The sequence below is a fragment of the Maylandia zebra genome, linkage group LG23 (genome assembly GCF_041146795.1).
Source record: "Maylandia zebra isolate NMK-2024a linkage group LG23, Mzebra_GT3a, whole genome shotgun sequence".
NCBI lineage: Eukaryota > Metazoa > Chordata > Actinopteri > Cichliformes > Cichlidae > Maylandia > Maylandia zebra.
The window spans coordinates 32,123,499-32,150,913 of record NC_135188.1 but is presented as its reverse complement, the minus strand read 5'-3'; the positions used below and the strand labels follow the sequence as shown (position 1 = coordinate 32,150,913).

At 42.5% G+C, this 27,415-nt stretch overlaps 3 protein-coding genes across 8 annotated transcripts in view; 2 read left to right on the top strand and 1 right to left on the bottom strand.

The window, feature by feature from the left end:
* The window catches only part of LOC101485979 (bone morphogenetic protein receptor type-2), a 42,362-nt gene extending 35,354 nt beyond the window's left edge, over positions 1 to 7,008 (top strand). The window contains exons 9-13 of the mRNA XM_004570437.4: positions 6 to 153; positions 518 to 654; positions 1,572 to 1,744; positions 1,833 to 3,172; positions 5,264 to 7,008. Of these exons, the coding sequence (XP_004570494.2) occupies positions 6 to 153; positions 518 to 654; positions 1,572 to 1,744; positions 1,833 to 3,172; positions 5,264 to 5,517 (2,052 nt within the window). The 3' untranslated portion in view covers positions 5,518 to 7,008. The remainder of the gene's footprint in view (positions 1 to 5; positions 154 to 517; positions 655 to 1,571; positions 1,745 to 1,832; positions 3,173 to 5,263) is intronic.
* Positions 7,009 to 8,542: 1,534 nt separating this feature from the next.
* fam117ba (family with sequence similarity 117 member Ba) lies at positions 8,543 to 15,177 on the top strand. Of its 3 annotated transcripts, XM_076879796.1 has the most exons (9): positions 8,543 to 8,819; positions 8,997 to 9,084; positions 10,676 to 10,914; positions 12,562 to 12,645; positions 12,773 to 12,883; positions 13,614 to 13,757; positions 13,899 to 14,106; positions 14,207 to 14,327; positions 14,603 to 15,177. In XM_076879796.1, exons 3-9 carry the CDS (start codon positions 10,894 to 10,896, stop codon positions 14,826 to 14,828), a joined length of 915 nt encoding a protein of 304 aa, XP_076735911.1. In that variant the 5' UTR covers positions 8,543 to 8,819; positions 8,997 to 9,084; positions 10,676 to 10,893; the 3' UTR covers positions 14,829 to 15,177. The 3 variants fall into 3 exon arrangements, with proteins under 3 accessions (XP_076735911.1, XP_004570495.2, XP_076735912.1); XM_004570438.2 differs by having other exon boundaries at positions 8,543 to 9,084; XM_076879797.1 differs by lacking the exon at positions 12,562 to 12,645 and having other exon boundaries at positions 8,543 to 9,084.
* A 2,908-nt stretch (positions 15,178 to 18,085) lies between these two features.
* ical1 (islet cell autoantigen 1-like) lies at positions 18,086 to 27,206 on the bottom strand. Of its 4 annotated transcripts, none has more exons than XM_004570439.4 (15): positions 27,068 to 27,206; positions 26,293 to 26,317; positions 26,011 to 26,185; positions 23,345 to 23,417; positions 22,795 to 22,918; positions 22,503 to 22,701; positions 22,286 to 22,411; positions 21,283 to 21,381; positions 21,081 to 21,166; positions 20,824 to 20,873; positions 20,640 to 20,684; positions 20,325 to 20,480; positions 19,638 to 19,910; positions 19,457 to 19,552; positions 18,086 to 19,213 (listed from the first exon to the last, which is right to left on the bottom strand). In XM_004570439.4, exons 2-15 carry the CDS (start codon positions 26,298 to 26,300, stop codon positions 19,098 to 19,100), a joined length of 1,626 nt encoding a protein of 541 aa, XP_004570496.1. In that variant the 5' UTR covers positions 26,301 to 26,317; positions 27,068 to 27,206; the 3' UTR covers positions 18,086 to 19,097. The 4 variants fall into 4 exon arrangements, with proteins under 4 accessions (XP_004570496.1, XP_023009773.1, XP_004570497.1 ...); XM_023154005.3 differs by having other exon boundaries at positions 19,463 to 19,552; positions 27,068 to 27,199; XM_004570440.6 differs by having other exon boundaries at positions 26,293 to 26,312; positions 27,068 to 27,191.
* Between the last annotated feature and the right edge of the window lie 209 nt (positions 27,207 to 27,415).

Here is a 27,415-nt window from a genome sequence, read left to right as displayed (position 1 = left end):
TCCAGGTGGGGACTATCCGTTACATGGCCCCCGAGGTGCTTGAGGGCGCGGTGAACCTGAGGGACTGTGAGGCAGCACTAAAGCAGGTGGACATGTATGCCCTAGGCCTAGTCTACTGGGAGACCTTCATGAGATGTACTGACCTTTTCCCTGGTGAGTTATATCTGCTTTGTGTTAAGTCATTCCTACTGTGGGACTGCAACTTAAGAATAGAACAGAATAGCCATTTATTGTCATTCTGCATGTACAACGAAATTATGTGTGCTGCACACCAACTGTGCAGGAGTAAAATATAAATAGTAAGACAGCAGGAATAAATAGCAAACAGACAAAATGTATACAAAATAAGAAAAAGGCACACATTAAATATAGAAAAGACTGTAAAGCTACTTGTGTTATGCTCAGGAAAGGAAGCACCAGGTGAAAGGTGCATTTTTAACAAACTTAATGGGTATTTCTGATATGTCATAGACATCTAAAACGAGGCTTTTCTCTTCCTGTCCCTGCTTATCCCTAGGAGAGTCTGTGCCAGAGTACCAGATGGCCTTCCAGGCGGAAGCAGGGAACCACCCAACATTTGAGGACATGCAAGTTCTGGTATCCAGGGAGAAGCAAAGGCCTAAATTCCCTGAGGCCTGGAAAGAGAACAGTCTGGTGCGTATGTATGTAGGGAATAGGGCTAAAATGAGAATGCTTTGAGAATACTGCCACATTGTAACAGGATAGCAAAACAATTCCGCAAACAAAAAAGCTTAGAAATAGTCTGTTTTGGAGCTTGGCTATATAGCAAAATATTTTTTTCCCCATCAATCTTTTCCAAAGATGTTTACCCTGGCTTTATTTGTTCAGAAGCTAATTTTTCTGTAGCTCCAAAATCCTGTTTATGTGTGAGGGAAAAACTAGTAATGTTTACAAAAATACTTGCGTACATGTGGATGGTGAAGATGATGAAGTTGTGTAGAAAGGCAGGACGAGTTTGGAAGCGATCCAATCAGAAGTAATCTCAGTAAGGTCAGACACGCACAATTTGATCTGCTCCCAACAAACAGGCTGGGAGGATGGCCTCAGCCCATGAAAATGCAACAAAATGCCAGTGCTCAGAAGGAGAGAAGAGTAGACGTATTGATATCAAGGACAATTTGTGAAGCTAATCTCACCGGTAAAAACACTAAAAATCAACTGATAACTTTAGATTTAGTCTTATGATATCTCTTAGTCTTATGATACTTAGTTCACTAAAATTTTAAGAACTTAGAAGTTTTAGTGAAAAGAATGAATAAAACAAAATCAAAATTTGCAGTCGAAATGACCACTGTTTCCAGAAATCTAGCTCTGGGTTTGGTTCAATTGGACATACACTTGATTACATAGTCCAAAGCAAACCACCAAACCCCCCAATTGTTTATAATTTCTCTGTGTGTGTTGCAGGTGGAGAGTTCATTTTCTAAAGTTACTCCAGCTTAGGGGATAAATGACAAAATGCAGAAAGTGTTTCTATTACAAGCACTGCAGTGTTGATATTGTTGATACTAGTCATGTAGTTAATAGCCATAATATGCTGTGTTTTCCAGGCGGTTCGATCTCTGAAAGAGACAATGGAGGACTGCTGGGACCAGGACGCAGAGGCTCGTCTCACAGCTCAGTGCGCTGAGGAGCGTCTGGCGGAGCTGCTCCTCATATGGGACCGCTCCAAGTCTGTCAGCCCTACACTCAACCCCATGTCCACTACACTGCACAACGAGAGGTATGTTTCAACAAAGCCACATCCTGTCATTGTATTCATTGTTTCAAATGACCTTGCTGAGGTTTTCAACACTGTTTCTTTGATCCAGAAATCGCATGACGCCAAAGTCTGGCCCGTACACAGACCATTCGTCTACGTACATTGAAGAGCATGAAGGTGTAGCCAAGAACACGCAGGTGGATGCAACTAGTTCTTTGACTGGTAGAGTTGGGGTTGGGACCGGAGAGAGGAACAGGAATTCCATCAACCAGGAGCGTCAGCAGCAAGCAAACGCCCGTCTGCCCAGCCCAGAAAGCAGCACCACCAGCATGGGCATGAGAGGTAGCCCTTCAGCCTCTACTACGACTACCACTATCATCTCTGAGTCAGAGGGACTCGCAGGGGCCACCACAGTGCCCGTGTGCCTACATCTTACCCAAGAAGACCTGGAAACCACAAAGCTGGACCCTAAAGAAGTAGACAAAAACCTGAAGGAGAGCTCGGATGAGAACTTAATGGAGCACTCCCAGAAGCAGTTCTGCTCACCAGACCCACTTAGTCCTGGCAGTTCCAGCCTGCTTTATCCACTTATAAAGATGGCGAGTGAGGTCTCCGGTACATCAGACACTGCTGCCACAATGCCCCCTACCATCTTTCCCTTGCCCAAGCAGCAAAACTTGCCCAAGAGACCATCCAGTCTGCCCCTGCGCAACAAGCCTGTCAAGAAGGAATCCTCCTCCTCTTCACTAAGGTTTAAGTTTGGGCGCTCAGGAAAGTCCAACCTGCGCCAGGTGGAGGGAACAAAGATGAACATTAGTACAGTTACGGGCACAAATTCGGCTGGAGAGGTTCACCGAGGCACAGGCACAAACAACTTACCTGTTCGACGGGATACACATGCCAATGCAGCCATTAACGGCACCGTCAATGGTCACATCAGTGCTGGGATCTCATCCATAGTAACAGGTGGAGCGACAGGTTTTGGAGGCTCCAACATAACTCACAATGGATCTGGAGCTCTGAGGTCAGATGACAGCCGGCTGTCCCTCGGCGTCATCACAGCGAGCCCCGATGAACACGAGCCTCTTTTGAGCCAAGAACGAGAGCAGCCTGATCAAAGAGACGCGTCCACGAATGTGACCGCTCTCCGCTCGGCCCGACCCAACACCAACAACAACAACAGCAACACGGGGCATGGCCAGGGGGATGGCGACAGCGGCGGAGAAAGTGATGAAGGCGAGCCAGAGGGAAGCAGTGAGGGGACAAGCAGGGAAACTACGGTGCCCCCAGGAGAAAGCTCACTGTCGGGCACTGTTGCAACAGACCCCCAGGGGGAAGCTCCAGTTACCATGAGAGGAGAGGCCCTGCTCAGGCAGCCCAGAGCCCGTAGGCCAGAGAGACCTAACTCTCTGGATCTGTCCTTCACAACACAGGACCTGGCCTCACTAGGTGAAAATCATTTGCAAGTATTCTGTAGTTGTATTGGCCCATTGGATCATACTGCAGTTTAATTGTCTAAAAACAACTCTTAAATTTCTCAGAGGGTTCAGTAATTTCCAAACAGAGCAGGTCTCTGTTGTTTATATTAAATATTACTGAACATGGAGAAATGGTACATCTCCATGAGGGGCTGTTTTCAGTGGCAGCTAATCCAATTTGTTGCTAAACTGACTATTTTTGGAAGCACAAAGGTGTGTGTGTGTGTGTGTGTGTGTGTGTGTGTGTGTGTGTGTCTATTAGGGCTGCCACAAACGATTATTTTGATAGTCGACTAGTCACCGATTATTTATGCGATTAGTCGACTAATCAGATCATCATCCACTGGACATAAAACTACAGCTTATTGCACCAGCAGCATCTGCTCTTATATAACTATCATTAGCTTACAGCTTTAAGCTTTTAAGGTGCTAACTAAAAATAAAGACAAGATGATAGTTTATTCAATTTTAATGAAATTTGCAGATTGTTTCGGTAAAGTTTAATAAACTCCTTGCTATCTAAAATATAACAGGACACCGGAGTATATTCTCCAGCATCTCACACTTCTGATAATCAGCTGTCTGCTTGACGTTTATTCAGCTGTGTAAAAACTATAACTTTAATCTCAGCCAAACCGATTTACTCAGGAACAAATAAAATACTAAAAAAAAGCCAAACAATAACATTTTTAATTTATCTAAGTGACTCATATATATTTAACCTGAGTCGCGAAAGACAGCGGTGGGTTTGAAAACAATTTGCCGGGAGTCCGGTGTTCTCACGGCGCTAGTGACCTAGCCCCCGGCTAGCTATCGAGCTAGTGGGTAACAGACGTCTCCGAAAACGTCGGAGCGCTTTTGAAAATATGTGGTGTCCTGATAAACTGAGCCGATATTTGAGGTTTACACAGCTACATTCTCGCCTGAAAATATGTTAAACGTTTATTTTGTGACCCAGAAAGAATAATAAGAGTAATATTAAAACTAACTAGCTACCGCCATTGTTGGAAACTAAGCTGGGCCGCGCTATGAATTCTGGGACACAGCTGCTTCTTCTTCTTCGGGGTTTAACGGCAGCTGGCATCCTTGTACATGCTGTGCTGCCATCTTCTGTTTCAGTCCGTTATTACACTCTTAAATCCTGCTATTATTCCTGCGTCTTTTGCGATCTTACAAAGCTTCAAACGACACGTCGACTATTAAATCAGTCGTCGACGATTTTGATAGTCGACGTAATCGTGACTAGTCGACAAATCGTGGCAGCCCTAGTGTCTATATATATTTCGGGCTTTGAACCACACATATTGTAGATACATTCAGTGTTAATTTGACTGCAGATAAAACGAATTGGCAAGAAGCCCCAGAGTATCACTAGACTAAATCTAATAATCACATTTGACAAACTGGAACCTACAAATGTTTGGCATATTTCATTTAATAAAGTACTTCAAACAGCCCTCTGTTGCTAAATTGTATTATAACTAATTGTAATCCATCCGTTATTAACTATGCACATGAAAGTCAATTTGCTCATAACAGATGTCTGCAATATATAATGGAAGCATGAAGTTTGAAAGACATAATGTTTACTAGGCACAGAGAGTGTTGTTGCATTATGGGAAATGTAGGGTCCAAAGCTTTTTGTAGGTTACACAGTCAAAATTGCTGCTTCTGCTGCTTTGATTTTGGTCATTCTTCTTTTTTCTTCTTCTTCTTTTTTGTGCTCCAGTTATTGGATTTATTATCAGTAGTTTTTTATCTATTTAAAAAATAATAATAATAATAATAATAATAATGTTGGAAAAAAGAGGCTTGTGAAATGTAGAAATCAATAGTTTAAACTGAATTGTTGGTCAAAATAAGAAACATATTTTATTCTTTGTTTCATTTAGAATATTTTAGAAATTAAATGTCTAATCCAGCAATTCAGTTAATAATCAGTGGTTAATAGAAAAGAAGGTCCTTATCAAAATGTGTAGTTTTTCATGGTCTCTTTAATGATTTTCATGCACAAAGGTGTTGCTACATTGCTCATTAATCATTGTTCCACCCTGTTTTCCAGGAGATGGTTTAGTCCAGCCAGATGGAGCGTTGGGGACCGGAGATAAGATCAAGAAGCGCGTCAAAACCCCTTATTCTCTGAAAAAGTGGCGACCCACCACATGGGTCATCTCTACAGATACCCGGGGGCCAGAAGTTAACAACAATGGCTCTACCCGAGGTCAAAGTCACAGTCAGAACCGGCCCAAGTCCAGTTCAGCCATCTACCTGCGGGGGGGCAGCTTGGCCAGCGAACCCAGTGACACGCATGTGTAAACTTGGACCCTCTAACAGGCCCGGCAACACTATCTAGAGAGCACTTATTATTTTATTTTGTGTGGAGCTCTCTGCTCTGAATCAGCACGAGGAAGCTATGGAATATGTCACAAACCAACAATAGAGTCTGATCATGTACAGTAATTAGGTCTGTCCCGCTCCTGTGTGTCCTTCTGATGGCATTGCTTTAAATGGAATCCAGCTATGCAGCATTTTCATTGGCTTCTGTTTCTGCATTGTTTGTTTTGTGTTTTTTAAATCTTGGTTTGAAGTTTCATAGTGGTACATTAATTCTTTTTTTATTTTTATTTGTGCACTTTGAATGAATTTGAAATCAGTGTTTCCTAAACGTGTCTGTTGCGACCAAGACGAAGATTGGTCTCTAAACTTAAACAGGCGATGAAAAAACAATCAACACTCGAGCGCTCGGTTACTCCCCCTTTGCTCTATCGAGTAAAGTGAGAGTGGGCTCTGTAAACAAATTAATGGTCTTAAAAGACAAAGCAACTTTTTAAACATTTTCCTTGTATGCAATACCAATTGTTGTCTCATGACTTTGTATCCTCTTTTTGTATCATACCTTTTAATTGTGCAATAGGATGTAGCTTTTAGATGCTTTCAGTGTTTTTATTGCTTCAATTTTTTTATCCTGTTGTTATTTTGATATGTTAATCTCTGTTGCACTTATGAATAGTCACAGTCGTTTTGTAAACAATCCATCGCACACTATTGTAACCCTCGCTCCCCCCAACCTGACTCACGAGGAGAAAATAGCTGACAATCCTCCTCTTTGGACTATCTTTATGGGAACGCTAACACAAAAGAATCAGTCCCAGCTGACTTAAAAGTGGGCTGACGTGGAACTTGTCTGCTTGCACAATTACACCAGTAACAAATCTCATTCTGGGGTCTTACAATCACTGGAGCTGAACTTACAGAGGCATCTGTTACAGTGGCTGACTGGAGTCACTGTACCACTATCATTTGACCTCAGTATGGACTCTGTAATATTTCATGTCTTGCAGACAGACAGCTAAATGCAAACCCCAGATTCTGCTGTTCAAACACAAATCAAAAACTGAAGAAAAAAAACACACTGAAGCACGCTGGATATTACTTTTTTGTTTCTTGTCGTCTCATCCCCTGACGGTGGAGTGAGTGATGTGTGTGTGTTGCGTGAATGTGCACGTGTTATTTACTCGCGCTGTACAGGCGTGCTGAAATGTCGACATACTCATTCTGTATTTTCAGCGCTGCTTCAGCGCATATGAAAAGATCTCATTTATGTTTTTGTAATCTGTAGTTTGTATCAAAAAAACAATCCTTACATGTATCGCATTAATATTTGCATCATTTTTATGGTATTGTGTTTTGCATTCAATGGACATTGCCTTTGATTCCATTGCTATGCATCTGCTTGGTACAGTTTCTGTAAACATTTTCAAGTCAATATGGAAGAAGAAAAACCCCTCAATAAATGTATGAAATAATTGTTGGGTATATACATTTAATCTGTGTTTGGGTTCATGCCTTTGGTGCCCCTGAGGTGTTGTCAGCATTATTCAGAAGAAAAACATTTGTGGATGATGTGCAAGGTTAGAACCTGCTGTGAAATAGCTATTTTATTTATTTAACACCATATTTACCACTTTTATGCTATGAAAACAAGAATTTTTTTTCAAAATAACTATATTGTATAGTCTTTTCTGGTCTTGGTCACACAATTTTTAAACATTTTGTTTGTGCAAAATTAATGTGGTACAATGTTGGTCACTGCCACTGGTAAATCTGCTGATAGCTGTCACTGAGGCCAATATTGACAAAAAAAGGTGATTACTTATTGTTTTCTTTTGCTTTTGTTTGTTTTTTTGTTTTTCGTCAGGAAGGACATCGGCGTTATAATCTTCCAACTCAAACATCGCTGTGGTGGCCTCTTGTGAATAAGGAAAGAGTCTAAAGTGTTTTAAGACGCTTAACAGAACAACGGTGGCAGCACCAAAGGACTAAGCTACACTAATACAGCCGCATGATGAAACACTTGGCTGTCTTGGACGTAAATCAATGGAATCATTCAAACAGAAATAATATCGGTTGGGTTTTTTTTTTTGTTTTGCTTTTGTCTTTTTTGCACCCCTGTCGACCAACCCTCTTAATTCTCAGTGATTAATCAACACTAGGTAGTCATATCCTCTCGCGCTTGTTTACTTCACCTCTGTTCTCCGCTGTCTGCTCCACGCGCCCTAGCAACTGCAGCATCAGCACGAGCAGCTCAGCGTTGGTAAGCTACGTCAGAGCACTACTTCTTTTGCGCCAAGTCAGCCGGGAGCAGCCAGGACGTACCGGAAGTCGACCACATTACATTCAAAATAAAGTGCCACAAACCTACGCTTTTTCGTGTTTTTTTTATTATTATTTTGTATCATCATAACTAAGAAATTCAAAGTGGAAAACGGCTAATATAATCGTTTATTTGTAAAAATGATACTATAAAAATTATGGTTATCTGCTTTATACAACTTTCTAATGATTTCATTAGTTGAGCAACGAAATTAAGATGCAATCCTCAGTGCAAAAGAATAATACAAAACTACAATAAAGTTGTGTGTGTGTGTGTCTATACAAAAACGAAAAACACAATTATTTCCGTATTGCACTTATAATAATAATAATAATAATAATGGATTGCATTTATATAGCGCTTTTCGAGGCCCTCAAAGCGCTTTACAATTCCACTATTCATTCACTCTCACATTCAAACACTGGTGGAGGCAAAGCTACAGTTGTAGCCACAGCTGCCCTGGGGCAGACTGACAGAAGCGAGGCTGTCATATCGCGCCATCGGCCCCACTTGTCCTCATTTGCCGGTGTTGATGTAAATACCAAAGATGACTGTTGTCGTGATCATATATATTAAAGTGAAAGTACCAAATGATCATGATTACGTGGACCTGACAGCGTGCAGATTTGATTTAGAGGATAACAACCGGAAGTATCGGTTACACCGGCTGACTTCACACTGCACTGGTCCCTCTCCCGTTGTGTGAGCGGAGGCTAGCCCAGCATCACCGCCTTCTTCTTTCTATCCTTTCTGAATGTGTTATTCCTGTCTTGTTTTTTGTTGTTGTTGTTTGTTTGTTTAGTTTTTTTCCAGCTCATCACAAACTCCACAGACGAGGCACCCTCGCTCTGTTTTTAACAGTTATTTTCTTCGAACACAAAGCGTTTGGCTAGACGCTTAAAGCTGTCGCGTTGCTTCAGCCGGGAGAGAAAAACATCCATCCCCGACGTCTCGAGGAGGCAGGGTGCGAACACAGCAACGCCCATTTTGACACAAGCGGTATCGCTGCTGTCCTCACGAAGGCCGTGTTTCTATTTTTTCCCTCTTTTTCGGTGTCTGCCTTTGATATCTGAGTCTACCTTCCTTACTTGTAATCTTCACCCTGGTCATTCTGCCCTGCCTTTTCTCATCGCATCTGTAGCATCTTCGAGTAGTGGCAACAGGGTCCGGGGCTGCCGAAGAGCTCCCATGCCCCTTTGCATGCAGTGCACCGAGACTGCATTTTGCAGGTGAGTCTGATTTTACATACACAAGGTCAGAAATTTGGATGCTGTTCCTGAGCATGGATTATAGCACCAGCGTGGAATATGTTTTTGTATGTGTGAGGAGGGGTGGCGTGCTTCCCACCAAACACAATCGGCCTACATTTCACCGTGCAGGCTTTTGTATGGAGATGAACGTGCAGGGAGCATTTATTTTTCGTATTAAGATCCTCTCATCTAAGGGATATTTCATCCCCTAATATGTCAAGTTAGCATGGAGGATAGATAGTAATAAAACAGGCAATGTTCAACATTTACAATTAAAACCACATCTATTCTCTTAGTGGTTCGGGTCATGTTCTTAGGCCAAAAAATGTTCTGTTGTTCATGTTGTTCTGACAACAACATAACAGAAGGTTGAGCCACTCTTCTATTATTTCTGCTACTACTACTGCTGCTACCAGTGTTACTATTGCTGGTAGCGTACACTGTGCAGGTGATTTGTGGGCAGCCGCTGAGGCAGGAAAAAGCTGCCATCAAAATAAAGTGGTGGGAGCATTTCACTGGCAGACTGCTGATGCTGAAAACCCCGCTTAGTCACACACACAACCAAGTTCTCTTGTGTGTTAATAATGATCAGAACCCCCCCCCCCCCCCCCCCCCCCACACACACACACACACACACACCACCGACGTTTCCTAGCAACAGCTATATGCACTGGTCAAGGCCCCTGCCGAATTTAGCTCAAGGACACACACACACTACCAGTCAGAGCTGTGTGTTTGCATTTATGGATTCATGTTCTATTCATTTCAACATTATAAGAGAAGATGAATGAGTTGATTCTTTGTTATCCATTAAAACTGTCTGCAGTGTGTGTTTGCACTGTTGCACTGCCGTTCTGCTGTCATAGCAGATGAGGGAGAATTCTGATGTTGAACTGTACTTTTTGGTATTTAAACTTTGTAAATAATCATGATCTCAATATTGAAAATGTGATTCATTAGAATGCAAAGAATTCTCTGTTCTCAGAGAATGCATAGACTCAGAATTACATAAAAGAAGCTGTTGTTAATGCTATATCAACAACCCTACAGTGAGATGGACAGAATCACTATAAGTGGCGTTATATACAAGGTTGTAATATACTGTGTATACCAAATTTTTGCCTATACACAATCCTAGAGGTTTTGTGCAATTCACTGATGGTGCTGGTACCCTGGATGCAAGAACCCATGGGTGTCAGTGAATCACTGCAAAACCTCAACCTGCAGCCAGGGTCAGTTGGGTACGCTCCCCTGCTCTCATTTAAGGTGTCTTAATGCCATTAACCAGGGGGTCGTGTGAGCCTGGCATAGCTGCTCTGCCCAGCATGGGATGGATTAACATCAATCTGGCCACACACAGACACACAGACACACACACACACACACACACACACACACACACACACACACACAGACTCCCTGACACAAAAGTAAATACACACAGACCTAGACAGACATTGCGAGCTTATCCCATTGGCCAGCTGTATGTCTGGTGATTTGTTGATGTGTTTACATCAAACGTCTTTACATCTCTAGATCTACTCAAACTCATTTTCTGTTTTCCCTTCAGACTGCATCTGTGGCCTTAACCTTCTAGATTTCTCCTCTGATTGTCCTCGACGCCTCCGGCATTCCCCCCTTCTCTCCCTCTGAGCAGTCTGCTCCCTCATTCTCCTCTCGGTTTCCCGCCATCGCGTCCAGCTGTGGCCCTCACAGGGCACGCTCGCTGGCTCTCACCTGACAGGTCCCTGGCCTCAGGACGACAGCCAGCAACAACACATTCCCTACATGAGGGACAAAGCGACGCAGGTGAGTATAGCGTCTCTTTGTGTAGTAATAATTGTGAGATACACAAAGTTTGCATTTTGTTTATATGCGTAGGCCATAATATATAGTAAAAGTATTATTACTGGAAAGAACCCAAAGTGCTGACTGACATAAGGAAGAAAAATTAACAATCTTAAAAATAAATTGTAGGAATTTTATGTTGCCCTTTTTCAGGCTTATTGGGCAACAGCTTAAGATGCGTTTCAGTCATCCTCTTCCCAGGCACAGCAGGTATATGTGGGTGGTTTCTGCAAGACTGCAGGAAGAGAGGTTGGTTAGGTTTGGGAGGACATTATAGACTGACTGGATAAACTTGATCTAGGGTGGCTCAGCCTTCCATAGTTTTAACCACAAGATATTCCAGTTCATTAACTGCTCCCATAAATTCCACATTCTTTGCTGCCGTGTCCCAACCATCCTACTGCATTGGGTTTCCTCTACCCCTGCTTGGGTCAGTTCCTGGACCTACTGGCTTCTTTCCCTTCCTTGGGCCTTGCCCTATTGAGGTTCCAGAGCTCTCCACTTCCTGCCTGTCCTTACCTCTTATGCCAACCAAGGAGACTCTGGTGTTACTGGAGTCTCTATACAGCATCATCTCTGTTGTTTGGGTTTGACTGAAAACCATGAATTCTTCTGATAGTCTGCTCAAGAGGAGTCACATCTTATTCTTCCTCCCATATAAAGCTGCCTCTGTGTAATTCACAGTCCTGCAAAAGTGTCTATCTGCGTACACGCTTCAGTTCGGACAGTAAGCGGACAGATATATGCTTCCGTGCAGTCCTCTAAAATCCCAGCTGAACATAACTGTGTGTCTGGCAAATGCTGATTGGTTCACCGGTGGGTGGAACAGGGCAAACAGCTGAACAGAAGAGAACAGAAGAACCATGAAAAATATATATTTTTTAAAATAGAGAATGAAAAGCAGAAACAGTGTTTGCAGTATTTTTCACTTCAGCACTTTGTATGTTATGACTGCACTCTTTTCTGCAGCTGGCTGACAAACCAGCAGCAGCATAAGCAAGAGTGGTGCACAAACCGGTTTTACCAGACACTTTATACACTGCCTTGATAACAGAGCTCTCCACAGGTAGACAGGCCATCCCAGACTGCTAACAGACTGTCAGCGTGCTACCCTTGCTGAACCACAAATCCACTTTAGGCTACAAGGAAGGGCCAACCACCTACTAGCAATCGTGCTCCCAAACCCATAATGGCCAGTGTGACATTGTAAACCAGCAGTGTGGCAGGATGCCATGCCAGTAAATCCAGCCCTTGAACTTTACTGCCAACACTTTACTGATTTGTCCAACAATATAAGCCAGGTTTTCAGCTCTCTTGTGTTTCATGAGTTATGGTTGTGTCACTCGGTTTGCTGTTGGAAGACCTTCCCCAGGCTCTTAACTGGCTTCTCAGTTGTAACATAAAAAACATGTTCTGCACCCATCCTATAAGTCAGTTCTATAAATGGGGAGTTGGTGTTGTCTGTTTAAATAATCCCTATATATTTGATTAAGAACTGTCAAATGTTTTTTGGTTTCAGCTGTATTTTTTTTTCCTGTTTAGCAGTTTTAAGCTTGTGTGTTTGAGCTTTAGTTCTGAACAGTGTATGTGTGGATCTGTGTGTGTCAGACTCCCAGGGCCTGGGCAGATGAGAGGAGGAGGGGCTCACACAAACGCTCGGCCTCCTGTGGGAGCACCGACCAGCTCAAGGAGGTCACTTTCTTACCTGATTACAGGCCCAAATAAACAACAAATTACAATACGGGTCCTGGAGCATACTGAATCCCTTGTTTCTCAGCATGCCACCGTTAACACTGATGTCTGTATGTGCTCTCTTCAGATCGCCAAATTGCGTCAGCAGCTACAGCGCAGCAAACGCAGCAGCCGCCATCGGAGGGACAAAGAGCGCAAGGCCCCTTTCAATGGCAGCCACACCATTATCCAATCGCAGGTGACTAATAGAGACAGCATGCAGGTTGGAGGAAGACTGTGTTGGGTACCCGATCTGGGTTTTTGAGGACGTCCCACTTTCTCGATGTCCTTATTTAGCTCCAGTGTGTGTGTGATGTAGACGTATGTACACATTTAGTGGCCACTCATGTCATTCTACTGTATGCGACAGAGATGGCAGTAGGGCCACTCACACGTTCCCTGTGGAGTCTGTTGCAATTCAGCTGTCCTGTATTCTGGATGTCCTGGAAGAAAATGAATGACTGGCTCAGATATAGTGCATTTATGCTATAGCAAACGTTAGTTCTGATAAATTATCTCCACATTTGTTTCTTTCTATGGCATTGACCGTTTAAAGCAGAGGTCCCCAACCTGTTTTGCGCCACGGACCGGTTTGTGCCCGGCAATATTTTCACGGAATGGCCTTTAAGGTGTCGCGGATAAATACAACAAAGTAAAACTAGTACCGGTACCGAAAAAAAGAAGATTTATTCATAACACACGTGAAAAGACCCAGGAAAACCGAGTTAATGAAAAAAACGATAACAAAATAACACTAAAAACCCTGAAAACCATACATTTCACACCCGAGTCTCACTCTCGCGGTCTGGTACCAAATGACTCACACACTGGTACCGGTCCATGGCCCGGGGGTTGGGGACCGCTGGTTTAAAGTCACTAAACCCCCAGATGACGTTTGTAATAAATTCGGTTTGTCTGTGTTTTTGCAGTCGCCTATGCCTAAGACCATTCTGATACCCATCCCTATATCCAAGTCGTCGGCCCCTCGTTTCCGCAACAGCGTGGAGGGCCTTAACCAGGAGATCGAACGCATCATCATCCGTGACACCCCCGAGAAGGATGAGACTATTGTTGTGAGTTTCAATGAGTTAACGTGCTCCCAGTGTGTTAAATGTCGTGTCCTTCCCTAAAAAAAAACTAATCTCAGATTGGTTTCTTTTTTAAAGATTGGAGATATAATTGTGATTTTGTGTGTGTGTGTGTTCGTGCAACAGCCACAAGATGTCCCCGATGGGCACCGTGCACCCCCTCCTGTCCCCCTACAGCGAAGTAGCAGTACCCGCAGCATCGACACGCAGACTCCCTCTGGCGGGGGCCTGAGCAGTAACCATAGCAACTGCAGTAGCCGTCCCGACTCCATCTCACCCTCCTACCTCACCGTCCTCAACGACACGTGTGGAGGCAGCCCATACGAGGACAAAGGTGACCAACGCACGCATACATACAAGAGTCAAAACCAGACACATAGCGGTGCCTTTGTGAGCTCGACGTGTCGCTAACCCACCTTCTTGCTTATTCTCAGAGCTGGGACCTTGCTCCCCGCTGCCCAAATACGCCGCCTCTCCTAGACCCAACAACAGCTACATGTTCAAGAGAGAACCTCCAGAGGGCTGTGAGAAGGTCAAAGTGTCTGAGGAGTCAATGTGAGTGGAAAAGGAGGTGTTCAGCGTCCTTCCAGTTGGTGTCCCATAAAATCACATAGAACAACCAAAATCGACATCAAATATGCCAAGTACTGTTTGTGTGTGTGTGAGCGAACCTTAATTTATCTCTCCACAGTTACATTGTTGTCCAAACGCCATTAAAGGTGTCTAAGTGTTTTTCTAAGTGTGTCAAGAGTTTTGCAAAATCATGATGAACTTGTATAAAAACAAGAGGTTAACATGTAGGCTAAATATGACTCTGCATGTGTTTCCAGGCCCAAGCCTCTGCAGGAGATCCCTCCCTTTCTGTGTCCTGACCGCAACAAGGTCAACTTCATTCCTAACAGCGGCTCTGCCTTCTGCCTCGTCAGCATCCTCAAGCCCTTACTCCCCGCCCCGGACCTCAACTTTCGCTCCGGCGTGGGCCTGCAAAGCCTATCCCCATCCCTTGTGCCTCTGTCCACCCAGCCCTGCCTCCTGGAGGAGCCGGAGAGTTTCTGATGCCCCCCCTGCAGCCTTCCAGTCCGCACACACCCCTTCCTTTCCTCTAAAACAGCCTCCCCCCACCAACATAATCCAAAAACATTTGAGGAAATGGCCCTTCTGCTCTAAAAAACTGCCTTCAGCATGCCAGCTAAGCTCTCTCTGATGTCCTTATCTTGTTCAAAAAGCGCTTCCCACTGCCTCTCCTCATCAGACAACTACAATGTGAGAGTCCTGCAGGCCTGAGCAGACCTCTGCAGCTAACATTTCATCGCTTTCTTCTACCTTAGTGCTGGTTATTGTTCCTGTTTTTTGGGAGGAAAAGGGAGGAAGGACAGACTTTTTTATTTCATCGTATTATACCATGGCGCCTTTCCACGGACATATCTTTTTTTCTATCTGTAGTTATTTCTCTTGATATGAAATATGCCTTCCATGATAACAAAAAAAGGCTGCTGGTTTCCTTAGTGACCAAGAGTTTGACCACAGAGGCTAATTTTGGTGCTGCCAGAAAATATAGTAGCAAAACTTCAAGAGATGGGGAAAAAGACGAGTTCAAAATGTGCCTGATATTTTTCACTGATTTCCCTGAGTCATCATAGTGCTCTGATGATGTTGATGTTTAGATGAGACATCTTTGCACTATCGTGGCCATATATTCATAGAGAAAGGCTGAACCATCTTCAAAACAAGCAAACAATGAGACGGTGCATAATTCACACCTTGAAACAAGTAAATACTTTATTTGGACCACCTTGTAAACCAAATCCAGACATCTGTTTTGTACTTTTATTAGCTGTTTGCCACAAAAGTTAGCTAAAACTGGGACAAAGCAGTGCCTTTGTTACGCTAACTGGTAGCAGTGAACTGGTCCCCTGCTGGGCAGCTTGTATCTTTGAGGAACACAGGCCAGGGCTAAGCGTGCAGCATGTTCAGCCTCCTTCCCAAGTCTCCCTCTTTTTACTCCGCCGTATTTGTTCCTTCTTTTTCCAGCTCTTTATCCCCTTTTTTCTCTCACTTTCACCGTAATGCTAATTTCCTTCTGACTTGCTCAGCTTGTGTTCAAATGTGTCCAGTAGGGCCCCTCTTCCCTGCAGGACAGGCTCCCTTCTGACGTGCAGGGCTGAGAGTACGGAGATGTTGGTGAACCTGAGTATTACACAGCAGACTGGTCGATGGGGGGGCGTACAAATTAGAACCCACTTTACTGTGTAGATTCGGTCTACAAACTGACGGGCAGCAATTTGAAGTGAAAGATTAGAGACTAGTGGTGAAGGTAGTAGAGCATTAATGAGCTATTTAGACAGATAGTTCCCTCAGAAATTTGTAGAGACTAAAGATAAAGGTAAAAGATAGATTGTAATATTAAAAAATAATATCAGAGTTGAATGTAGTGTAAAAATAAACAACCGTGGTTGGATCTGATGTAACTGTAGACAGTAAAACCCGGATGTAGCAGGAGTGCATCCTGAATGTTGTACTTTCTGACTTTAGAGTGAGCATAGTTTTAAAAAACAGACTTGCTGTTCTGTTCAGCAACACCTGAAAATGGGGACTGAGCCTTTAAAGCAGGGGTGGGGAACTCCAGGCTTTGAGGGCTGGTGTCCTGCAGGTTTTAGATATCACCCTGGGTCAACACCCCTGAATCAAATGATTAGTTCATTACCAGGCGAGGAGGTAATTTAGCCATTTAAATCAGCTGTGTTGGATCAAGGACACACCTAAAAACTGTAGGACACCAGCCCCTGAGGCCTGGAGTTCCCCACACCTGCTTTAAAGTAATCAAGTGTTTACTGAGCTCATGGAGCGAGATAGTTGAGGGTGATTTTCCCTGAGATTTCTGTCTTAAGATTACTGTTTTAAGGCACTTCCACGTCAGCTTCACTGCATCTGTTTTTATACTGTCTGCAGCTGCACATCTGATTGGTGCACAAAAGTATAGTCTGTGATTTAAATTCAGCGAGCAACATGAAAGATCATTGTATGAAGACAACTGTATTCTTGTGCAGTTTATGGGTCACCAGCCTCTCCCTGCCTCGGCCCATCCTCTTGTATTCTTGTATATGTCTACTACTCGACTGTGCCTGCTATGGTAGGATAGGAATGTACCGGGTTTGTAAATATAGAGGCACGATGTGTTTGTATTTATCGGCTGAAAAAGATATGTATCAGAATGAGTCACAAGTGTACGACTCCCCTACTCCCCCCTCCTATTCCCTCACCAAGTACTGTGAATTCCTACATGTCTCATTATTGTGAATAATAATAATGTATTTATTTATCAGATAGGAGTGTAATTGGGTCTTAAGAGTTTTAATCCTGAAGAGATTTCATCATCATCCATCTCAGGTTGTAGTGCACAGAAAACAAGATACTCAGACTTCTCAGTGCGCACTAACAAGTTTACTGAACCGAGAGCAAACCAACAGCTGCTGTTTATGTAGCCTCACACAGTGGAGATCCTGAATTACTTAAATATGTAGCAGAGCTGAAGTAGACAGAAGCATTGTTCAGTGACCTGGTCCAGAATAATAGGTAGTCCTAAAAAATGATTATGTAACAAAAAACATGTTTAAACTATGAAGAAAATGCTGAAAAACAATCACACCTACATATTCCCTTTTGTCTTTTTCAGATGTGTTTACAGGAACAAAAAGATTTGTATATGTGAAAATACAGATTTATTCCCCACTTTTAGTCGTATTGGAGTGAGGCACGACACAGCAAAAAGTCGACACGTCAGTTTTTTGTTTGCTTGTCCCGTTTATTGGAAACAACTGCCAAGTTAAATTCTTTTGAGTGAAATAAAAAGGAATAGTTAAATAAAGCATCTGTGATTGACTTGAGAAATACATTCTTTTACCTAAAGTGAGGAAATCAAGAGTCAGTAGAGTGTGTGTGTGTGTGTGTGTGTATATATATATATATATATATATATATATATATATACACACATACATACATACATACATACATACATACACACACATATACATACATACACACACATATACATAGTTATAGTGTCAGGCTTCCTTCTTGCTTTCTTGTCCCCTTGCCTCAATTGCTGAGTAGTAGTGAGGTTTGTTTGTATTCCCAAAAGCTGAGATAATAATGTGCAGCTGGTATTAAGTCATTTTTGTGAGTTGCTCAACTTCGAGACACACAGTCTTATTACTTTAGCTCAACTGAGTGTGGTTATACAGGCACACAAATATCGTAACTAAGGATTTGGTTTCAGTCTGTGCATGTGGAGAGAATATTTACATGATAACTCGTTTTCATCAAATCGGTTTTAGAAACACAGCTCTGCACATTTTTTCACTAAACTTATAAATACTCAGAAATGCAGGTTTCTGCAGTTTTTCGCACTCAAAGAAGTACAATCACTAAATCTACAGCAAGTGAAGGATCCATGTTTTTTAAATATGTGACATGGTAACAGCTCTCCAGTGTTGATTCCTCCATATAAACCATATATATCTGTGTATCTTCAAAATACACACCACACAAAGTTAAAATAGTCAGTTACAGTGTTACTTGATAGTGTTGCTTTTCTTCCATCTTTACAGTACGCTGCACAACAAAAACTCCGTTTCTCCAACCAGTAATAGTGCTGTCATTTGTAAATCAGTACATTTTTATGTACCAATAACAATAAAAATCCCATGGCCAAAATTTCCTTCAAAAGTACAGAATAAATCCTTCACAGATTTTTCTTGGCCCTGGATTTGTGATTGTTAAACAACAGATGAGACTATTTCAAACATACATTTTGACCCAGTTTGAGTGAAATCACAGATGAAGATGGACAGATAGAAGACTCTGTGCCTGCACTCTAACTCCAGCTGATTAAGCATACAATGCAGGCCAGTTATTACAGAGCTCTATCAATAAAGTAAATCAAAGTAATGCAGACGCGAAGATTCAGAGTTTCTCCAGTGATGGTGATACACTGTGTTCCTGGTGCAGCTGGAAATACACTATATAAAATAGTGTAAAACATGTAATATATCCTATGATGAGACATTTTGAGTCCCTGACAGTGACCCACAGAAAAAAACCCTTCAAAGTAAACCTGAAACCCAAAACATGAGGTTTGCTGTGTACATGACTTCACAGGTAGTGTTAACAGTCTTCACTGACAATGTTTCCTGTTTAAAACACCATCTTTTACTCATATGCGTCTTTCTCACTGTTCGTGTTTGTTTACTTGAATGATGACATGGAACATTGCAAAGAATCCTTGGGGAGAGAAGATGCACGCACATACACACAAGCACATATTCAGGCATTGAGCAGCTCGTCTGCAGATCGTCCGATGGCATCAGGGTTGGAAAGAGGGTCGAGGTCTGCAAACAGGTTGAACCAGGCAGACATGTCTTTGGATCCCCCAGGGGTAGCTGCATATACACACACACATATTTATACATTTTATAAGTTTACTGCACAGCAGCCACACCTGGATCAGCAATATATTTAGCAAATATCAACTAATTAAAGTTACAGTAGTCTCTTAACTGGCAGTTATGTGAGAATGCATCCAAGGCCACGGATGCATAAGATGCGTAACAAGGAACACAAATTACTTCCTCCAGGGAGTATTTTTAAGTAGTGTACTTTCTGAGGAATGAGGAAGAGCTTACCATTACCTGCAAATTTGGGAGCTGGCTGAGCTGATTGGTTTGGACTTTGAGGAACCTGCAGGGGTGGAGCTTGGAACATAGGAGGGGTTGCCCAACCTAAAAGGTAAACAGCCATTGTGAAGAATCCAGTAGCACAATCAGTTATCAGATAGTATGCTGCAGTAAGCAACATGTGGCTCACCTGTGGAACTCAAACTGTGATCCAGCAGCTGGGAGGGCAGAAAGCCTGTGGGGCTAGGGGGGTTAGAGGGTGGACGTGCTGCTGTTGCACCACTCTGTGCTCCTTGGCTGGTTGTGGGGACACTGGGAGAGGTAAACATCCCAAAAGCATCCTGCCATTCTTTGCTGAACTCATCACTAGCTCCTGAACCAGGGCTAAGAAGGTCTTTGAGGAAGGCCATGTCCCCTGGTTCACCGTCCTCCTGTGGCTGACGGCCAGTGTGCAGACTCCCATCTAGAGGGAAGGGGGAAGAACAGGAAAGTTATTAAACCAGAGACAAAACACATCCGAAACGAACAAAGTCAGATGAGGTCTGACCATGAAAAAGAGGACTAAAATTAGAACAGAAGGTTAAGACTTCAGTTCAGCTACTTGTTGAGTAACAACATGCAATGAGGGAAACGCAGCTATGTATCCGTCCTCTATAAAATGAGTCCGAAAATAAAGAGATGAATTGGTCCCAATTGCTTAATGTTAATCACACATTTAGAAAAGACTGATAGTGGAAGCAAAAAGACTGAACCCACAAGTTGAAACCTCAGTAGGAGTGAATTTCTGATGACACCAAGCAAAGTCAAGTAGGACGCCGACACTTAGTGAAGCAGGTTGAAGTTAGAATGAGAGGAAAAAGACAGCCAACCAGTTTACCGGGGGCAGGCAGCTGTGAGAGGCCAAACTCGAGGTTTCCAAAGCCCTGAGGCTGGTGTAGGGCATTTGCTGGGGCTGTGGGCTGTGGCATGTCACAGGCCATAAGCATCAGGTCATCATCAGAGCTTCTTGACAGTCCACTGAGGTTTTGCAGGGCTGGTGTGGATGTGATAGCAATTTGGTGAGCTGAGATCAAACGATCATAAAGCCAATAGACATCCATTCCACAATCAGCAGCAGCAATTCATGCATGCATGTTGTATTTGCACGAGTGCCAGCTACAGAACACAGTTAAACAAGCAGACAGTCACTTACCGCAGTCATCAGTCTGCCTCTGCCCATCACTACTGAGTGGGAGGTCTGGAAAATAAAACAATTCATTAGTAATGTGTAATTTGCTATTGACGATATTTTTCTTCCTCGATTTTATAGGTATGCTTGGATGCTTCGAGTGTAGCTGGTGCAGACTGCCTTTTAGCCGACAGGTGGCAGTACATACCTGCATCGGTGGCACTTCCTGACAGGTTGTCATCATCCAAGGAAAGCAGACTAAGAAACGAAAGAGAGAAAAGGGTAAATAACGATAAAAAGTGTCTTATAGGATGCTTTTGCTATTTATAGCAATGCAGTGGCCTTGATTTGATTTGGAGACGCTTTTAGAAACCACTTGGGTAAACACTGCTCCAAGTCCTGATCGTACAAAAGGATTTCATGAGACACTTTTCAATTCAGATTTGTCCCATCATGTTCTCATACCTTTCTGTGTTGCTCTGCAGTGCTGCCTTCTCTTTCTCCTCTTGTTTTTTAGAGTCTGAGATTTGCTCCAGGGGATCCCGCAGATCCTGAGGGAAGTACAAACAGTGGTACATTTCAATCTATGGAAAACTTTAGATTCAAGTACTTTGAACCACTACAGTTTGGTGTTTAAGTAGAAGCAAAGGGCAACATTCTGAAATACCTTGAGTGTGGTAAACTGGTATGGTACATGTCCCTGGAAGGCCTTGTGGATTTCTGACATGGCCTGAGCAGTTTTCTCCCAGAACTGCAGCAGGGTGGTCTAACAGCACAGAGAAAGCCCAATCACTGAAAACATTAATTTTAGGAGTCCCTAAACACATCAGTCTTATTACAGGTTAGCTTGATCTCTCTTCAACAAACAAGAGCCTAAACTTAACTTATGACTTTTAGGCTCTGTGAATGGTACTCATGGTCACTGATTAGTGGTCTTTGATCAATGAGCTTTGATCAATAGTTGTTGATTAATGGTCATGAGAATTTGCATATTAATGATCAAGGAACTGACCTCCAAGCCCATTGTTCTTTCAGTGGTCCTAGTTTCAGCCATAAAGCAAATGTACTGTTTATAAGATTGGGGAAACCTACAGTCAGCTAAGACTGAAGAAGTCACTTGGATGAGTGACGAAACGTTTCTCTGACTGAAAACGCTACGTCCAGATGAACAGAATCAACTTTTAGGGCCTGAGTGTTTTTACACAGCAAAAAAAAAAAAAAAGAAGATTAGATTACAGTGGGTGAAATAATTATTCACCACTTACTAGATTTGTAAGTTTGCTCACTTACAATGGAAAAAGTCAGTTTTAGCTTTTGCCAGCTTGCTCCTACAAGAGGTAAAGACCCTACAATAATACAAAGAAACCCCAACAATCAGACAGCTTCCTATGAGCGAGCACTATTGCAACAACGGGAAGGAAAAACTCCCTTTTAACAGGATGAAACCTTTGGCAGAACCAGGCTCAGGTAAGACCGGCCATCTGCCACGACTGGTTGGAATTTAGTCGCTTAAAAAAAAAAAAAAAAAAAAAAGCTCAAGAAACATTTGGGACAGAGTTAATCGTCAGTACTCGTACTAGACTTCATTACATTTAGAAGTGTTCCTCACATTTTGTCCACCGCATTAACAAAGTGGGGAAGCCATTCCTAGAAATGATAAAAACTTGTACCTGGTAGGTACAGAGGGAGTGGGAGAGCATATTGCAGCGGCTTGCTCCCAGCATGTCCACCTTCTGACACACATCGTTCTTCAGCTTTTCAAACTGGCTCTTTGTCCCTCTTACCTGGGCCTGGACCTGTGGACAAAAAGACATCTGCATTATATACACATACATACACAGAGTACTGCAAAAGAAAACCAACCCGAACAAATGGGCCACATCATGCCTTGCGAAACTTTTCCAGCTGTTTGTAGGTGTCTGGGTCGAGCTCTTGGGAGATATCTTTCATCCAGAGCAGAGCTCCTCTGTACTCTGTGCGAGCCTTCTCCATGCAGGTTACTGTCAAAAGTGTGTCCGAAATGGCACGCCGCCGGAACGTCTCCACTTCCTGGTGCAAACGGTGCAGTGACGGACAAAGTGCCATCCTGAAGAAAAAAGACAGGAAACAGTTCGTGTTTGTGTACTCGCATTTTTATAGCGCATAATCACTAGTGCCAGTGTTCTCTCCTGCTCCTAACCTCTGTTTGGCAGAGGCACACAGAGCCTTGCTAGTGGCATCCATCATGTTTCCAGCCTTTGTGCGATCGTGCTCGGCTTGGAATCGCAGGAACAGGCCGAGCTCATTCTCCTCTTGAGACAAGCCTGAAGAAAGAGAAACGAAGACAGCTGCACAATGAAATCGCAGGACTTTCATAAATGAGTGACTAATGCAGTTTGATAGATTCTCATAAACCTGCAGCACTAACACTGCTAAAGAATAAAGCTGCACACTCAAAAAAACTTTAGATAATTTTTTCAATCAGCTCTCCCTAGTTTTTAGCAGGAATTACTCGAGTGCTATATGTGCTACATCATGTGCTTCACACTTCAACTTACGAAATGTGACAGCAGCTCACACTGAATGATGGAAAATGCCCTTCATTTACTTACACTATTAAATTCTGGAAAGCTGCACGCATCAACAAAATGTTCACCCATAATGGTTAGTTGTATGTCTCCGGAGTACTCTGATATAGCAACGCCTGGAATTCCTACCTCATTGAGAAGCTGACTCAGAATCTGACTCACGTGTGATCCTGTCCTGATACTTCTCGATCACCTTCAGCAGCTCTGTGCACGTAGACTGAACGGAGCGGAAGAACTGCAGAGACAAACAGGAACGATCTTGAGATCTTTTCTTAAAACATCTCCTTTTGATTAACCTTTTTGCTTTTTTTTTTTTTTGAAAGTCAAGTTTTGTTCTTTAACAGTGCGACGTTTGCTCCTCTTCACTGCTGACAATCACAAAACAGAACAGATTTTTATGGCCCTTTCCATCTGTTGTCAGTGAGCTGCCTCTTCTCCCGCCTGGTAGACAACAGCAGTGACTACATGTGTCATAGCAACACATATTCTGAGGCCATTTTAGTGCTGCTGTCTGACAGAAAGGAAAGGGTCACCTTGATCTCTAGAGTCTGCTGAAGAATAGTAAGTAGTAGTTTAAAAAATAAATAAATAAAATAGTAGCACTACAGTATAGAAAGTACATGTACACTCTATTTGTATTACTAGAGCTATTTTATAATATACTGCAACACTGAACATTGGTTCTTTAACTTGTTAGTTACTGTCTTGGAGCAACTGTGTCCACATAATTTCCTCTGGGTTTAATAAATTATTCCGATTCTTTGTCTTATTCTTAGCAGAGAGACGGGCTCACTGAAGATTGTGAGACAGCAGAAGTTGTGGGTGTGCTGAACATGTGTAGTTACTCTTTAACTGTAGAGTAAACAGTCATTAACTTTAATCTGGACCTCAGCGGTGGCCAAACATATCAGCATACAGGTGACTTCTCCTGCACAACGCCTCTAAGTAAAACGAGCATTACTAACCAAGCTTTGCACTTACTGTGATTTTCTAGAACATAAACACAATGACACAGAACAATATATACAAAATTCATTAATCATGAATTCCATTCTTCTATATGCAATATAACAATGTGCTGCTCCGTAAATATGACGGGAGGTTTTATTTTAATAGATTACGTGTCACAAATCAATACTAGCAGAAAGAGCAATCTGAAGACGCACAGAGGTACCTTTTGTCTGTCTCACAGGGGGATGAATTTCTTCTGTTCTCCTGAGAGCAGAAGAACAGAAGAAAGATAATCTCGTACCAGAGCAAAACAAAGGCCTTTAGGGCAGAACCTGCACGACTAAATAACAGCCGTGTTTCAGCAAACCCAGAGAAGTGCTCTTCTTTGACGAGAAGTAAAAGAGCACACTGTACCCCATCCAGCTGTTGTTGCAAAAGTCTCATGAATAATTAGCACTCATGTAAGTGGACAGGGAAAAGATCTCTGTAAGCAATGGACACCAGGAAACAATGCACTGTAGGTAAGAGCTTTTCGGTTGTTATTTTGATATGTGTGATTCCTTTTATTTTCCTCTCAGCAGCAAAACAGCAGGCAACAGAGTTTACGACAGTTTAAAGATGCATTCATTATTTTGATATTCAGATTACTGCTGACTACTGAGTGATCAAGGCCACAGTTGCTTTAGAGACCTTTGAAATGTTCTCCACTCACCTACAAGACTGTGAACACTAAACAGTTATTTTATCTCTAAGAAGAGATATCCAATACTGTCTGCCTTCTAATGAACTGCATTTCACTTATTCTAGCTGTTGTCTTGTGAAAAAGGTGAGCGATTTAAAAAAAAAACAACAACAACAACAACAGGTAGGTGGAAGAGTTTGTGATCTGTACTAAACTTGCAGATGCAGTTTTCTCCAGGAGCAAATGGACGTGAAGCCACTGGGGCAAATGCTGGTTCAGTGCCGTGCTTTTAACTCAAGCAGGGAGTTTAGCACTCCTGTGGTTACTCAACTGAAACCAAATCCTTCCCTTGGGAAAAGGACAAAATCCTTAGGAAGTTAGCCTGAGTACTATACAGCAGAGAACTTTTTTTATTTAGACAAGAAAATATTCTTGTCTTGTCTAAATAAAAAAAGACAAGAATATTTTCTTGTCTTCAAACTTTTTCTAAAATATCAATGTATTATGTGAAAACAGAATGAATGTTTTGTGCTTTCTTTGTGAGTTAGCAGGACTTTGTAGGGGGTTTTATTTTGAAAGGTTTTGAAAAGAACAGGATGAAAATCGCAAGTTCATCGCTGTATCTTAAACAGCTGGCTTGCTCACTGCTGAATGGGGCAAGGTTGTTTCCTGGCATAGATTCCCGGCCTCCCAGGGAAAAGAATGGAGGTCGACACCTGCGCCTCACAAGCCACAAGTTAGAATTAGGGTTAACTGTAACCCCATTAATACATATACTATATGTATTCATTTATCCTCTCCCAATTACATCTGTCATCCACCCATCTGCCCTCCACAATCCCAATGTCTCCTGACCTAAAACAGCTAAGTTAGGATAAGTTATGGCTATCTGTGGAAGACAGAAGAGTCGAACAAGATCAAACCAATATGACGGAAAATAAAGGAAAAACAAACATCCTGTAGTTCCTGTGCTTAAAGCCATTCCTCAAAACTTCAAGTTTGTGAGCTGCTTTTTTCCTACTCTGGAAGCTGTTATTTAATTTTAAAAACTGTATTTTCTCAACAGAATTTCTTTTTCTTGAACAGCCCCAGGCTCTTTTGAATAAATTCCTCATTTTCCTTCAAATTTTGAGCAATGAATATCATCTTGTGTGTCGCCAAATATTAAAACACTCTTAAGCCTGTTCTTCCCCACCTCGAGCTTAGCATCCAGGTCAGCATCCGAGGCCACCACATACTCATCCTCCTTCTTGCCTGTGGCTTTGATGAGGACCTGTTTGGTCTTCCAAAATTTCTTCTGCATACGGGCCATCACTGAGCTGTCCTCGCCAAGCAGAGCCCGGCCACCACTCAGCATGTCTCCGGCAAACCTGGAGCCAAGGACATGACGTTGTCAGCAACATTTTTTACCTGTGTGTGTGTGTGTGTGTGTATAAATTGCATATAATGCTCACAATAATAACAAATTTTCACCTACCCGTCCATAGTAGATAACCACTGTTCTAAAAGTATACAAAACAACAGTTTAGACAGATGGAGAGAATAGTAGCATAAAGCATAAATTAATAATTTTAGGTTTCTGTCTAGGTGAAGATTCCTCAACGCAAAAATACATAAGCAGACAGCAGATATGATAGGGGGGAAAGGGTTTTGTACAAAAGTGAATAAAATCCATCTATTCAACGTTTAACACATCATTGAGTAATAAAAGATATTCCTGCAGTTTAGCTTCCTGTATGACTTCGATGTACACACAAACACAAAAAAGCAGTAAACATGCCTGAAGCCTGAGCTGACATAATCAAGTTACAAACGCTTATGTGGGTTTATTTTGGCCCAAACGCCTCGGTGCTGAGGGCTAAAGAAGCTAATCTAAAATGCCTCGAATATGGAGCAGGGATCAGACACCTGCGACTTCAAGGAGTCAGGGAGAACTGAGACAGCTGGATATCGAGCATTACATTTCAGCAAAATAGAGCTCTCTGACACGTAAACCCCCCCCCCCCCCAAACCAGGTGTCGTTCGGACATTTATCTACACAGAGTACAATTATGAAAGGGTAAACACGTAAACGAAGTAAACGAACTAAGGAACCGCAAAGGAGCTTGTGTGCTAGCAGCAGTTTAGCTAGTAGCAGGTTTGATGGTTAAAGCTGCGAAACGTCTTGAGACCATCTAACTGAGCGACCGTGCGTTTTACTGAAAGTCTTTCATTGTATGGCTTCATCCTCTGTAAGGTGAAAACAGTGTTACCTTTATTTACTTTCTCTCCAGCACTCTGTGCATGTATTCAGCTCAGCTAGCCTCCTCTGACGATAGCCATCACCATCTGAGTAACAGAAACAGGATATGGTTAAGCAGCTGCAGCGATGTATGAACACTAGAAGCCGCTGTTAGACAGCTGAATTCAAAGATCGTCTGTTGACAGGATAACCTACCAGAGGATAATCGGTTCTTTCCTCCGATACGTAAAGATGGACGTGATTTGGACGTGATTGGCGTGATAAATAAATATATAGCATGTTAAATCTATATGTGTTCTACGTGATAATGTCAAAAGAAACTAGAGATTCTGATGGTCGTGATACTGGCTATATGAGT